The 15,920-nt window shown below is 34.0% G+C and overlaps 1 protein-coding gene across 1 annotated transcript in view; it reads right to left on the bottom strand.

Moving 5' to 3' along the window:
* CNBD1 (cyclic nucleotide binding domain containing 1) overlaps nt 1–15,920 on the bottom strand; it is a 517,073-nt gene that overhangs the window by 158,425 nt on the left and 342,728 nt on the right. Inside the window, exon 5 of the mRNA XM_011998293.1 lies at nt 9,698–9,843. Within this exon, the coding sequence (XP_011853683.1) occupies nt 9,698–9,843 (146 nt within the window). The remainder of the gene's footprint in view (nt 1–9,697; nt 9,844–15,920) is intronic.

The following is a 15,920-nucleotide window of genomic DNA, read 5'->3' as shown; positions in this document are numbered from 1 at the left end:
ACCCATCAAAACCTGTATCAATTAATGTCACATATTATTCTAGTGAAGGCTGTTTGATGATGCATGTTAATAAACATGGTTCCTTGACATTGTAGTTTAATTTTATTCATTGAAAAATGTAATTCATGGAAAAGGGTAAAAAAAAGCTAAAGGTTGGCTTCAGAAGACCCAGACTCAAAAGGCTTGGTTCTACCCTTCACTATGTAGAACTAGTAAGATTTTGAAACTCAGAGTCCTCAAACATAAGAAAGGGACAGTGAGCTCTGTCCTGCACAGCTGAGAGGACTGTCTATCAAAGGATTAATGGTAGTAAAAGGAATGTATACATCATAAAATAGTGTTACTCTAATAAAAGAGATTATAGAAAATCTATAAGAAATAAATTTCTTTCTCATATGACAGAATTCCACACAGTATACTATGCAAAGGTGCTTTCTGAAGGGAGTGGGAAAACACAGGTAAATCATATTTCCGAAGTAGTTTAGTGTACATGTATGATATATTCAATGGTGGCATACTGATATCTCTGATATGCTAATTTTTCATTTTACTTAACTTTGTTTAAATCATTTCATAAAAAGATTTGTCTCAGCTAACCCATTGCTAGTGGACTTTTAAAATATCTTTTGTATTTCTCTTTTCATATTAAACAAATTTATTAAAAGAAATTGACTTCAGTCACAGAGATCTCTAGGAGCTGGCTTGCATTAGTGGTGTCCGTTGGTCTCCAACTGAATTTTTGAAAGCATTTTTAAAAATAGCTTACATAAGAGAATATTATTCAGCTATTAAAGGAACAATTAACAGCTCATGAGGTTCAATGAAGTACATAATGCAATGCAGATAAACCATGAAAACACTATGTTAAGTGAAAGAACTCAACACAAAAGGTCACATATTGTATGATTCCATTCATACAAAATGTTCAGAATAAATAAAACCATAGAAACAGAGAACAGGTTAGTGGCTACCAGGGTCTAGGGGAATGGTGAGTGATTGCTTAATGGGCAAGGGGTTCCATTTTGGGATGGTAGAAATTTGGGGGAACTGGATGCTGTGATGGCTCCAAAATATTTTGAATGTGTTAAATGTCACTGAATTGTACACTCTAAAAGATTCACATTATATGAATTTTACCTCAATTTTTAAAAAGGCTTATTAAGATTCAATTCAATGAAATTCACCCTTTTAAAATGTACTATTCTGTTGATTTTTAGTATATGTAAAACATGTTGAATCTCATCACAATCTAATGTTAGAATTTTTTTATTATTATTATTATTATTATACTTTAAGTTCTAGGGTACATGTGCATAACGTGCAGGTTTGTTACATATGTATACTTGTACTATGTTGGTGTGCTGCACCCATCAACTCATTAGCACCCATCATTTATCATTCCCAAAAGAAACTCTTATGCATCAGCAATAATGTCCCTTACCCGACGTCCCAAAGGTGGCAACCATTATGTTACTTGATGTCCAGATGAATTGGCCTATTCTGGAGATTTCATATAAAAGCAATCATAAACCTGCGACCTTTTGTGACTGGCTTCTTTTATTTATCATAATGGTTTCAAGGTTTACACAAATTGTGGCATATATCAGTACTTCATCACTTTTTTCACCAAAAAATTTTCTATTATAATGATATGTACATACTTTTTAAAAGTTCCTTCACTCATTGATGGAAATTCGGTCTTTTTCCACATTATGGCTACTGTGAATAATACTGCTATAAACATTTATATATAAGTTTTGCATTAATGTATATTTTCATTTCTTAGGTGTGTATTTAGGAGTGGAATTCTGGGGTGATATGGTTTAACTGTGTCCTCACCCAAATCTCATCTTGAATTGTAGCTCCCATAATTCCCACATGTTGTGGGAGGGACCTGGTGGGAGACAACTGAATCATGGGGGCAGTTTCCCCCATACTGTTCTTGGGGTAGTGAGTAAGTCTCTCAAGAGCTGATGGTTTTAGAAGGGGTTTCCACTTTCTCTTGGCTCTCATTCTCTCTTGCCCGCTGCCATGTATTATGTGTCTTGCTTCCCCCTTGCCCTCTGCCATGATTGTGAGGCCTCCCTAGTCACATGGAACTGTGAGTTTATTAAATCTCTTTCTTTTATAAATTACCCAGTCTCAGTCATGTCTTTATTAGCAGCTTGAAAACAGACTAATAAGGTCAATTGATACTGGTAGAGTGAGGTGCTGCTGTAAACATATCCAAAAATGTGGAAATGATTTGGAAACTGGGTAACAGGCAGAGGTTGGAACAGTTTGGAGGGCTCAGAAGAAGACAGGAAAATGTGGAAAAGTTTGGAACTTCCTAGAGACTAGTTGAATGGCTTTGACCAAAATGTTCAGAGTGATATGGACAGTAAAATCCAGGCTAAGGTGGTCTCAGATGGAGATAAAGAACTTGTTGGGAACTGGAGAAAAGGTGACTGTTGCTATGTTTTAGCAAAGAGACTGGTAGCATTTTGCCCCTGCCCTAGAGGACTGTGGAACTTTGAACTTGAGGAAGATGATTTAGGGTATCAGCAAAGCATTCAAGAGGTGACTTGGGTGCTGTTAAAAGCATTCAGTTTTAAAAGGAAAACAGTGTAACAATTCAAAAAATTTGCAGCCTGATGGTGTGATAGAAAAGAACAACTGCAGACCCTCAGCACTAGCCCATGAAAGTAGCTGGGAGTGAGGCTGTATCCTGCAAAGCCACAGGGGTGGAGCCGCCCAAGATATGGGAACCCATCTCTTGTATCAGTGTGACCTGGATGTGAGACATGGAGTTAAAGGAGATCATTTTGAAGCTTTAAGATTTGACTGCCCAGCTGCATTTTGGACTTGCATGGGGCCTTTAGCCCCTTGGTTTTGGCCAATTTCTCCCATTTGGAACAGCTGTATTTACCCAATGCCTGTACCCTGATTGTATCTAGTAAGTAAGGAATTTGCTTTTGATTTTACAGGCGCACAAGTGGATGGGACTTGCCTTGTCTCGATTAGACTTTGGACTGTGGACTTTTGAGTTAATGCTAAAATGAATTAAGACTTTGGGAGATAGTTGGGAAGACATGATTGGTTTTGAAAAGTGAAGACATGAGATTTGGGAGGGGCCAGAAGTGAAATGGTTTGGCTGTGTCCTCACCTAAATCATATCTTGAATTGTAGCTCTCATAATTCCCATGTGCTATAGGAGGGATCCAGTGTGAGATAATTGAATCATGGGGCGGTTTCCTCCATACTATTGTCATGGTAGTGAATAAGCCTCATGAGATCTGATGGTTTCATAAGGGGTTTCCCCTTTCACTTGGGTCTCATCGTCTCTTGTCTGTTACTATGTAAGACGTGTCTTGCTTCCCCTTCACCCTCCGCCATGATTTTGAGGCTTCCCTGACCATGTGGAACTGTGAGTCCATTAAACTTATTTCCTTTATAAATTATCCAGTCTCAGGTATGTCTTTATTAGCAACGTGAGAACAAACTAATACACGCGGCAAATGTAACATTATGGTTAATATTTGAGGAACTGCCAAACTGTTTTACAAAGTGGCTTCATCTTACAATCCCAAGAGAAATGTATGAGCTTCAACTTCTCTACATCCATACCAACACTTAATACTTTCTTTTATATTTTAATCATGATAGTGGGGATGGAGTAGTATGCCATTGTGGTTTTTATTTGGAATTGCTTAATGACAACAACATTGGACATTTTCACCTGCTTATTGGCTATATCTTCTCTGAAAATGTATCTATTCAGCTAATATACTCATTTTTAAATTCGGTTAATTGTCTTCTTGTTATTGAGGTTTACAAAGTTCTTCACATTCTGGACATGAGACCCTTATTAGATATATGATTTGCAAGTACTGTGTTCCATTTCAAGGGCTGCATTTTTACCTTGTTGATTCTATTCTTTGAAGCTCAAAATATTTTAATTTTTATAAGGTCCAAATTATTCAATGTTTTCTTTGTGTCTTGTACTGTCAGTGTTATGTGTAAAAACGCATGGCTTAACCTGTGATTATGAAGATTCTTAAGTTTTCTTCTAAAAGTTTTATAGTTTTAATTATTACATTTATATTCTCGATTCACGTTTGGTAAATATTTGTGTATGGTGTAAGTAAATAAGTGTGTATGGTCTATCTTCATTATCTAGCATCTTAGTTCTCCAAGCATAATTTGTTGAAAAGAGTTTTCTTTCCACCACTGAATTGTCTTGGTAACCTTGTCTAAAACCAATAGACCATCAAGTTAAAACAATATTTCTGGACTCAGTCTGTTCCATTGATCTATCTCTCTATATATATATCTATGCCAGTATCACACTGTTATGTTACTATAGGTTTGTAGTAGTTTTGAAATAGAGAAGTATGAGTCCTTCAACTTTATAATTTGTTTTCAAAAAAGTTTTGGCTGTTTTGCATCCCCTAAATTTCTATATGAATTTTAAGATCAGCTTATTAATTTCTGCAAAAAAAGGCAATTGGTATTTTGTTAGGGATTGTGTTGAATCTGTAGATCAATATAAATAGTATTGTTATCTTATCAATATTAATTATGTAGATCTATGAACATTGAATTACTTTCTATTTATTTACTAATTTATTTCAACAATGTTTTATAGTTTCCAATGTACAAGTCTTGCACTTCATTTATAAAATTTATTCCTAAGCAGGTTATATTTTTGATGTTATTGGCAAATTGAATTGAATTTCTTAATTGCATTTTTATAAATTAACTTTTATTCTTAACTGTTCAATACGTGTGCTATAAAGTCTCCTTTAAATACTTGACAGACTTCATTATGAATCCATGTGGGTCAGGGATTTTCTTTGTGAGAATATTTTAAATTACCAATTTAATACATTATTTTAGTTATCCTTCAAGTTATCCTTCTTTTGAGTCAACTATGATAGTTTGTATCTGAACTTGTTCATTATATCTAAGTTATGAGTTTCTATAATACAGCATGTGTTAGGTCATTCATGCATTGCTATAAAGAAACACATGATACTGGGTCATTTGTAAAGAAAAGATGTTTAATTGGCCATGGCTCTGCAGGCTGCATGAGCATGGTGGGTGCTGGCATCCTCTCAGCTTCAGGGAAAGCCTCAAGGAGGTTTTACTCATAGTAGAAGGTAAAATGGAAGCAGACGCATCACATGGAGAGAGAAGGAGCAGGAGAGAGAATAAGGGAGGGTGTCATACACATTTAAACAACCAGATCTTGTGAGAATTCACTCATTATCATGAGGACAGTACCAAGTTACAAGGGATCCACCCCCAAGAACCAGAAACCTTGCACCAGGCCACATCTCCAACACTAGGAATTATATCTCAACATGAGATTTGGAGGGGATGTCCAAATTATATCATTCTGCCCCTGGCCCCCAAATCTCATATCCTTCTCACATTCTAAAATACAATTATCCCATCTCAATAATTCCCAAAAGTCTTAACTTGCTCCAGCATTAACTCAAAAGTCCCAAGTCCAAGGTCTTATCTGAGTTTGAATCCATACTCCTCCCACCTATGAGCCTATAAAATCAAAACATACTATTTACTTCCAAGATACAATGGGGAAAAAGGCATTGGAAAAACATTCCCATTCCAAAAGGGAGAAATTGACCAAAAGAAAGAGGCTACAGGCCTCAAGCAAATCTGAAGTCTAGCAAGGTTGTTAGAAATAGCCAGGCCATATCCTGATCACTTTGTTGCTTAGAAATTTCTTCTACAGATACTGTAAGTCATCACTTATAAATTCAAACACCATTTATCTCCAACACCATTTATTAAAGAGACTGTCCTTTCTCCACTGAGTGTTTTTAGCACCTTTGTCAAAAATCAAGCAAAGTGGGAACAGCGCCTTATAAAACCGTCAGATCCTATGAGAACTCACTCAGTATCATGAGAACTGCATGGGAGTGACTGCCCTCATGATTCAACTACCTCCACTTGGTTTCTCCCTGAGCATGTGGGTTTTAGGGGGATTATGGGCAATACAATTCAAGATAAGATTTGGATGGGGACACAAAGCCTTACCATATCAACATATTTGTTTTTATGCCATTGCCTTGCGTTTTTATTATAATCACTTTTCAATGTATTTTGAAATCAGAGAGTGTGATGCCTCTAGCTTTGTTCTTTTTGCTCAAAATTGTTTTGGCCATTTGGGTTCTTTTGTGGTTCCATATGAATTTAAGAATTGCTTTTCTATTTCTGTGAAAAATGTCATGAAATTTTGATAGGGAAGGCACTGAATCTATAGATCACTTTGAATAGTATGAGCATTTTAACAATATTATTTTTTTCAACCCATGAGCATAGAAAGGACAGCTTTCTATTTATTACTATTTTTCTCAATTTCTTTTATCAATATTTTCTACTTTACAGTTTGCAGGTCTTTCACTTCCTTGGTTAGATTTTTTGTTGTTATTGGTAAATAGAATTGTTTGCTTATTTTCCTCTTTGAATATTTTATTACTAGAGAAACACTACTAATTTTTGTATGTTGATTTTGTATCCTGCAATTTTACTGAATTCATTTATCTTGTCTGCCTTTAGTGTCAGGGTAATGCTGGCCTCATAAAATTAGTCTGGGAGTATACCCTCCTATTCAATTTTTGGAAGAATGTAAGAATAATTGATATTAATTCTTTTTAAAATGTTTGGTAAAATTCAGCAGTGAAGCCTTCCTTTCCTGGGTTTCTCTTGGATCTCCTTTTTTTCTTGATCAGTCTACATAAAGATTAGATTTATACTAAATCTCAGCTAAAGATTTTATTTCTTCTATTATAAGAATAAATTATTTGAATTATGGTTAATTTATGTCTAGAAAAGACGCCCACTACATATTTCATGAGATTTAGCTACCATATTTTTAGTTGTTAAATAAAATATAAACCACAACAGAAAATAAAATATATGCAGGTTAAAGAAATGTTAGAAGTTTAGTAACATAAAAATATTTTCAGCATTAAAAATAAATACAAAATTTAATGAAAATGAGGACTTTTGGAGTTTTTGAGATACAACCTCACCAAAGTGGGTTCAGAATGAAATAAAATGAAAGAAATAGAAGGGAAATAATACTGTAAGACAAAGGACTACACAAAGAAAACAGTAAAGGTGACATAGATATAAAAGAGAAAAACATATTTTATAGAAATGTGTTTTAATATTAACATAAAGCTAGATAATAAAAGTTTGATCTGGGATATTGTTACAGGTTGTAACTAAACAGGCAGTTCTTTTAGTTTTCATGAGCTTTAGGTTATCAATCATAAAAATGTCCCTAGTTCAGGCCATAAAAATGTAATCTAATGAAAAATTCTTCCATTTGACTTCAGTAAACTATATCTACCTACACATGTATATGGAGAGATGACTATCTGTAAAATACATTACATACAGTAATTTTAACATAAGTACTCATATATAGTAATATTAATATAGTCAGTAAATAATAATATAGTAATCGTATTTTTGTAGCATTTTAACTTAGAGACACATAATGTGTTTTATTCACTACTTAGAAGTATAATATTGTTTTCCTGTTACTGTTTGATTGTTTATAAAAACTGAATGAGCAAGAGGTTTAGTGAATAATGGTAAGTTTAGGAAGCTTTCTTAATGAGGCTTTAAGAACTAGTGGCCAGAAAAGAGACCAGAAGGTACAAACAGCTGTGTGGAATTGCACCAGAGAAATGGAAGCCCCAGTAGCAGATTGAAAGTCAGCAGCCTGGTGATGAGGGGCTACTAGAGGCAATAGTTTAAATAACAGCAGAGGGAGGGAAACACATACATGAATAAAGAAAAAGGAGAGAGACAGACACCTAGTTGGGCCTTTTTATTAAATTGGATGAACAAAGAAATCTACAAAGGTCAGGTATTTAATGAGTTGACTTCTTTGGTAGTGAAACAGATCTGAGCTGTCGGAACTAAATGCTTTAAAAACTTGAGAGGGATTTTGACACAGGTAGGTGTAAACACAGAGACTCCTAATTTTTGAGTGTTGAAAGTACACCCTATTGAAATGCAAGTTGGAATGCCTGACACTTGTGAAAGATTGAAAATTCATATTTTAATCATCAATTACCTGAGTTAAGGTGCCATCAGAATTAAACATTTGTTTCTAATTTTAATTTTAGAAAATGTTTGAAAAAAAGTATAATTACAAATATTAACAAATGAACATTTACTGTGAGAGAATAAAACGAACTCAAATATATGTAGGAGAAAGTTAATTTTAGCCCTTTATCACCCCTCAATTTCACTCCCCTCTACTAAGGCAACAATTTTTAAAAATATGTATTTTTGGAATGTCCTTCTGGACCCACTTGTATAGTTTAAAAAAGATATATGTATATATGTGTGTGTGTGTATAAATTTAGACTTTTTCATAAATGTGTTAATATAATTTGCAATTATTCTATTTACTGTCTTTAATGTTTCTATAACAATATATATAAATCTAGCTCATTCTTTTTAATCACTGTTTAGAATTCTATAGAATACATATATCAAAATATGTGTAGCCAATCTTCTATTCAAGGACATTTAGGTTGTTCCCATATTTTTTACCATTATAAATATGTTTTCAGTGATTTATAAAACAAATTCATTTTTAATTACTATCCTCAATCTAATGGCAAAGTGATGTTGAATGTTTGTCCTTTATTCCCTTTCAAAATTATTTCATCCCCTTTAAAATTCCTTTGATTTATTTTTCATTGCTTGATCACAGATTAAATAGAACTAATTATGAGAGAAGATCATTGAGGGAAAATGCTGGAAATATGTAAATTATTTCAATAGACATATATTCTTTAAAATTCCAGTTAGGTTTTAAATGTCATGATCTTCATAAACCAGTTTGTACTAACAGTGACATAATACACAGAGAACAAGTTTAGAATTGGTTGAAGTGTGTTTGAAACTCGATTCTAAGCAAGAATACTCTGTGTGATATTTGTGTTGTGCCTCAGGGGTCCTCATCTGTGGAGAATAATAATAGCAATATCTTCCTTCGTTTGTTTTTCTGAGGAACAAAAAGGGATGCTTCTGACACAAAGAATGTATTAAATTATATGCCTACCCCCATAATTAAAATATAACAAGTCTATTAATATATCCACTAAGTCCTTCGTGAAGGGACCAAAAACTAAAATTGGGAAATGAAAATCTATCCAGAGAGGCTTTTTTCCCTGTATCTGGATTAGTACCTGACTCAGTCAAATAATCATATTGATCGTCTGCTGTCTCACCTATGAAAATCAACACTATATTGTTACTAAATGTGTATCTCAGATATTGGTTCCAAAAGTGTGGTTCCTGCACTAGTGGCATTACCTGAGGTATTATAAACGAAATTGAGGCCTCATCCTATACCTACTGAACCAGAAATTCTGATGTTTAAACCTAACAATATGGGTCTCAATGTGATCACTGAGTAATTCTGATTCATTCTCCAGGCAGAGAAACACTAGTGTATATCTTAAACTCTATGTACTAAAATGTGAGATGTTATTCATTTCACTACTTATAAACTTACAAATGAAATACACCCAAATAGTGTATTTTTACCACGTCAACTGAAATTGTCAAGTGAAATTTTAAGCATAATAATGATAAAGAACTCAAAATAGTGGCCTGCATTTTATCTCGCCAAATTTTTCCCACATTAGTCTATTACCTGTGCTGCCTTTCAACCAGGTTTCGGAAAAGACGGTCTTACTAAGTGTTTTCAGATGCTTATCATTTAGCTGAGAGGTTAAATTTGGAATTGTTTTCAGGTACTTCCACACAGTTTTATGTTCATATGGCGTCCTGTGAATGGGCCTCAAAAAAAAAAAAAAAAAAAAAATTACAAATTCAGAGAGTATGGCAGAAATGCAAAGAAACAAACAGATTCTTATTTTTTAAATTTCCAAATTTGTATTTTCTTTGTAGTTAGGGGTTTTTAAAAAAGAACTGTGATGCTATTATATTTTGTCTTACTAATCAACTTCAGGATTTGTTACCCTTCCAACATTAAGATGCACTTTCACAGTACTTTAAACTTTAGGAAATTACACAATGCCTTTATCATTCTTTTTAAAAAGAAAACTCAGTACTCCGATTGTAAAGTTGCATCTCTTATCAGTAGTTATTATTATAATAATAAAGACCTCTTTCAGATATTAAAAAGATTAATGTTGTTTTCACTGTTTATTCTTAATTCTTTTAAGTACTATTAAAGTTAGATCAAATGGAAATATACTTTAACACTAAAGGGGATAAATCATAAGTGAAAAGATACATATGTACTTTTAAATGAAACATGATTATCATATAATACATGGTATTTATTATTTATTTTTAATCATTAAAACTCTTTAATAAATGTAACACTAAATCAGGATATAAAATTCCTATCAATCTAATGTCTCAAAGGACTAACCTAGCTGTCATAAATACCATTTCAAAATACTCAGCAGTTAGCTGGGCGTGGTGGCTCACGCCTGTAATCCCAGCACTTTGGGAGGCTGAGGCAGGTGGATCAAGAGGTCAGGAGATCAAGACCATCCTGGCCAACATGGTGAAACCCTGTCTCTACTAAAAATACCAAAATACAAAATACTCAGCAGTTTTCAAGCAAATTTTTAAAAATTCATGTGAAAAATCAATTTAGCCTCATAAAGGGAATTTCAGATACCCATACCACACATATGGGTTTGACAGTAATAGTCCCAGTTTAGATATGACATAGTGTTGGCCCATCTGGTATCCATGTGTATGCATACAGGTTTATGTCTGTATCTGTTTATTGAATGATATAAATTGTGTTTTTTGTTTTGGGTTGTAGCAAAAAATAAGTTTAAAAATACTAGCTTAGTATACAGTCTTGAGAAATAGTTTTGAGAAAACTGGCTCCCTACACAATGTCATTTACAAATTTGTTCTTCAGATGCAATAACAAATAATTCGTATTAGAAATGGCATGATATCATAACCAAAACCTAAAATATGTGCCATTGACTTAGCAGCCAAACAGGAGGTGGCAAGGAAATACTATCACAGGCTGTAAAGATAGAGGGTTTTCTTTTTTTGTTTATTTTAGTGGTAATACATTTATTAGTTGCCTGCAATAATTTATAAGGCAGATCAAGTGCCTCGAAAACTTGCTACTTCATAGAAAGTAGCTGGAAAGAGCCAGAACGTTATTGTGTTTTGTTTGCTTAGTGCTGCTTGTTTGTAGCAATATATTATTAACTGATTCAGGTTGATCAGTTTTCAAGTATAAAAGAAAGGGAATAGAGAGGCTCTAGAAAAGTGGGACATGGTTATAAAAAGCCCAGTACTTCCTCATCCCATGTAGCAAGAAAGGACTTGAAAGTCATCTCAGTAAATAAAGGCGCTTAACCCTATGGCAAAGGTCTGATGAAAAGTTTGGCCTCCTCATCCAAGCCTACTTTTTTAGAAGGCCTTAAGGTAGCCTCCATGAAGAGAGAGATGGGCACAAGGAATAAGCACAGAAATAATAAACGACTTAAAAACAACGTCTACAACATAACCTTGGCTTTGGTTGCTGCCTCATAGAAGATACTGAAAACAAATAGATAAAAATTCTGTTATGTTTTTGAAGCATCTATACCACTGAAATACCTAATATTATGCTCTAAAAACAGTTTTGGCTTATTGAACTCTCAAACCAAAAGAAATTGTGCCACACTCCTCACCCTTCAAAGGGAACATAATCTCCAGTGTTCTTACGTTTGTCCACCAGGTCAAAAGATAAGAGAAAACCTCCCAGATAGTGGAGCCAGGTGTTCCTCCCAAAAAACAGATCTAAGATCTAATTTTTAAAACTTCCAGTACTGTTAGGGTGGAGGTTTTTATAATACTAGCCCAGCGAAACAGCAGTGTTGCTCTCAATCAATGGCTATAATGTTTCCATTTCTTCCTTTTTTCTTAGTATGAGTTTTTATTGTAATAGCCTATTCCTGGCTCTGCTATTGTGTATCGTGTAAGAGGATAGCAACAAATAACCATCTTTCTGGTTTTTATGTTAGCAGACCAGAAATATACATACTCATTCTTGATGGGGAGGAGGGTATGTCCTCTAAAATTCTGGACTTTGAAACGCGTAACTAGTGAAATTTTCTATTTTTTCTTTTGGTGAAAGAGTAAATGTATGTGTTGAAAAAAGGTATGCATAGTAGTTGGTAACTAGAAAGAGGCAGACTACAGAAGAGATGCTAGCTGTTCAAAAATGGGTTCCTTCTATCTCTAGTTACACAGCTAGAATGCACTTCAAAATCATTCTGTTTGCACCATGTGACTGAATTCTAGCCAATGGGAAGTGAACTGACACAGAGATGAAGTGCAGCATATCAAACGGCCAAATTTTGTAAATATTTCATTTAAATCTGAAAGAATGTATATGTGCATTTGTTGGGTACAGAAATCATTTGTTTGTGTAAGAGTGTATATATAAAAACACATATACAATAAAAATGTATAATAATATATATGTACATCAGATATATTCATAATATATATATGCATGGACACATGTGTGTTTGTGCCTATGTATACATCTAAACAAGTGCTAACAAATTTATAACACTATGTGTCTGATATTCTTTCTGTAGATAAAATATATCAGTATACTTCCTTTACCAAGCGTATTGCCATTCAACAAATAGAAAAACTCATGCATAGAATTGTTAAATAACTTGCTCAAGGTCTCATGTCTAGTCAGTGACAGAACTAAGTGGCAGGGTTCAGTTTGGCCTTGAATTGTATGTTCAAGAGTTTCAGCCCATGGTCAAAAATTTTTTGTGATTTTTCAGGTACAACCACAAGCCATTATAAAGGCTTTAGCTGGCAGGCCTCCTGAGGGAAAGCTGCCCTCCCCACACCAGACTGGCTACAGGGCCAGTGCACTGCAGTCTCTGAAGGGAGTTGCATTCAAAAACTCAGCTCCCTGGCCAGCCATGCTCTCATGCTCATCTGCATTCCTAGTCCAGGCCCTCCATTTGGAATTCTCCTTGTTGGAGGATCTTGAAGACACTTTTCTGCATTCAGACTCATTCAGCACTCAGGCATTTTCCACTTCTAACCTTTCCCCAGACCTCACCCCAACCCCCAGGTCTATAAAACTGCAAAAGTCTTTGCTCAGAGCTTCCTCAACAGTGAGATAGCCATTACGTTAGTAATAATCTACCTGACCCGTAATTGGTGCATATGCTCACGGGGCACGGTGGATTTAACATGAGGTCAGTGCTACCTCCAGTTTGAGATTCTTGCTTATTCCTTCACAGTTAGTGATTAAAGACTTGACTATTACTTGCATTTGGGCTTGTTGTTTTATCAGCTATTCTGATACTTGCTGTTCCACATTCTCTCTCTCCACCTCTTCTGAGTTCCTAAAAATGTTTTTAACCACAATCTACATTATAACTTATTACTGGTTATTATTCTAATCCTCTGTATCTTTCCTTGTATTATATGTTTTCTATCAATTTGGTCTATATATTTCTGAGGTATCTGGGTTAATACTGCAATTATGGATTTATCTGTTGCTCCCCAGAATTCAGTCACTGTGTTAACATATTTTAAACTGATGTTATTTGATGAAAACAATCATTGCTTTTACCAGTACATAAAGTCTGTCTTTATTCCTTTTGAAATTTTTCCTTCAATTTTATCTTGTCAGCTACAGGGTTTGCATATTCCAGCTTCTCTTGGCCTATATATTTGCCTACATATATTTGTTATTTCATTTTCAAGATGATGTATATTTTGTATTTTAAACACTGAACTTCTGTCAAACAAACTATGTGGGATATCTGTTACCAATATTAAGTTTTTTCCCCTTCTCTATTAAAAATACAAAAGCTAGCTAGGTGTGGTGGCAGGCTCCTGTAAACCCAGCTACTCAGGAGGCTAAGGCAGGAGAATGGCTTGAACCTGGGAGACAGGGGTTGCTGTGAGCCAAGATTGTGTCACTGCACTACAGCCTGGGCGACACAATGAGACTCCATCTCAAACAATAAATAAATAATTTTTTAAATTAAGGTTTTCAATCTCTGAACATATCTTTTCATTTACTTAGACCATCTTTAGCTTCAACAATGTTTTATTAGTGTACAAGTCTTGCACGTTTTTTCTTAAATTCATTTCTAAGTATTTTAGGTCTTTGAGGGTATTCTAAATGGTTTTCTTTTCTACATTTCATTTTTGGATTTTTCATTGATGGTGTGTAGATTTGATATTTGTATATTGATCTTGTATCCTGAAACATTGCTGAATGTATTTATTATTTAAATTGAATCCACTAGATTCCTTCGGATTTTCTATATGCAAGATCGTATCATTTGCAAACAGAGATAGTTTTAGTTTTCTTTTCCAATCTGATGACTTTTATTTCTTTCTCATGAATGACTATCTTAACTAGAATGTTCACTATAATGTTATATAAAAGTGGCCAGAGTAGGTATCTTTGTCTTTTCCTGATATTCGAGAGAAATCATTTAGTCTTTTTTCAGGTTAGCTGTGAGTTCCACTGATGCTGTTTATTAGATTAAAGAAGTTCTCTTCTGTTCTTATTATGTTGAGTACTTTTTTCATCATGAATGGGTGTTGGATTTTGTCAATTTTTTCATGCTAATAAAGAAAATCATGGGGTTTTTTTTATTCTAATAATATGGTATATTACATTTGTTGATTATTAGATATTAGAGTGATCTTGCATTACTGGAATAAATGCAATTTGGTCCTGATGGAATGTTTTTTATATGTTGCTAGATTTAGTTTGCTACTATTTTGTTGAGAATATTTGCATCAACATTCATAAGGGACATTGGTTTGTAGTTTTGTTTTCCTGTGATCCCTTTATTTGGTTTTGGTATCAGGCTAGCTTCATAGAACGAGTTGGGATGTGTTTCTCCCTTTTCTATTTTTTGAAAGATTTTGTGAAGAATTGTTTTTAGTTCCTTAAGAGTTTGGCAGAAATTACCAGTGAAACCATCTAGGACTGGCATTTGCTTTGTGAGAAGTGTTCTTTACCTAGCAATTTAGTCTTTGTTATAGGTGACTTTGGAGTTCATTTTTATTCTTGAGTCAATTTTGGCAATTTGTTTATTTCTAGAAATGTTTCCCTTAATTCTAAGTTACATCATTGTTAGCATACAGTTTATGACAGGATTCCTGTATCATCTTTTTTATTTCTGCAGTATCAGTAGAGATGTCCTCTCTTTCATTAATCATTTTAGTCATTTGAGTCTTCTCTTTGTTTTTTCTTAGTTAGCCTAGGTAAAATTTTCTATTTTGTTGATCTTTCTAAAGAACTAATTGTTTTTTCGTATTCATTTTTTATTCTCTTTTTCATTTATTTCCTTTAGCACTTCAAATATGTTATGAAAATTCATTCCATTTTTGTGAGCATTCATTTCACAGCATAAATTATTTTCTCTCACTGCTTCCAGTATTCTGTTTCTTCTAATTTGAACACTGACTGTGATGTTTTTAGGTGTGGAGCTTTTTGTGTTTCTACTACTCAGAGTTCGTTGACTTCTTCTGAGTAGATTAACATTTTCCCTCAGGTTGGGAGGTTTTGAGCCATTCTTTCTTTAAATATTCTCTGCTCTTTTTCTCTCCTATTCTTCTGGGATTCCCTTTATCTTTGTGCTGGTACAGTGGATGGTAGCCCACAGGTCTCTGAGGCTGTATTCACATTTTGTATTGTTTTTCTTTCTATTCTTCTGACTAGATAATCAGTGAAGATGTATCTTCGAGCTTACTGAATCTTCCTTTTGGCAGCTCAAATCTGTTGTTGAACTCCACTAGTAGTTTTTTTGTTTTGTTTTGTTTTGTTTTGTTTTTCAATTTTAGTTACTTACTTTTCAATTCCAGAATCTCTGTTTGTCGCT

Source organism: Mandrillus leucophaeus, unplaced genomic scaffold (assembly GCF_000951045.1).
Source record: "Mandrillus leucophaeus isolate KB7577 unplaced genomic scaffold, Mleu.le_1.0 Scaffold1155, whole genome shotgun sequence".
Lineage (NCBI taxonomy): Eukaryota > Metazoa > Chordata > Mammalia > Primates > Cercopithecidae > Mandrillus > Mandrillus leucophaeus.
The sequence above is the reverse complement of the archived record's forward strand: the minus strand, read 5'-3'. Positions and strand labels throughout refer to the sequence as shown.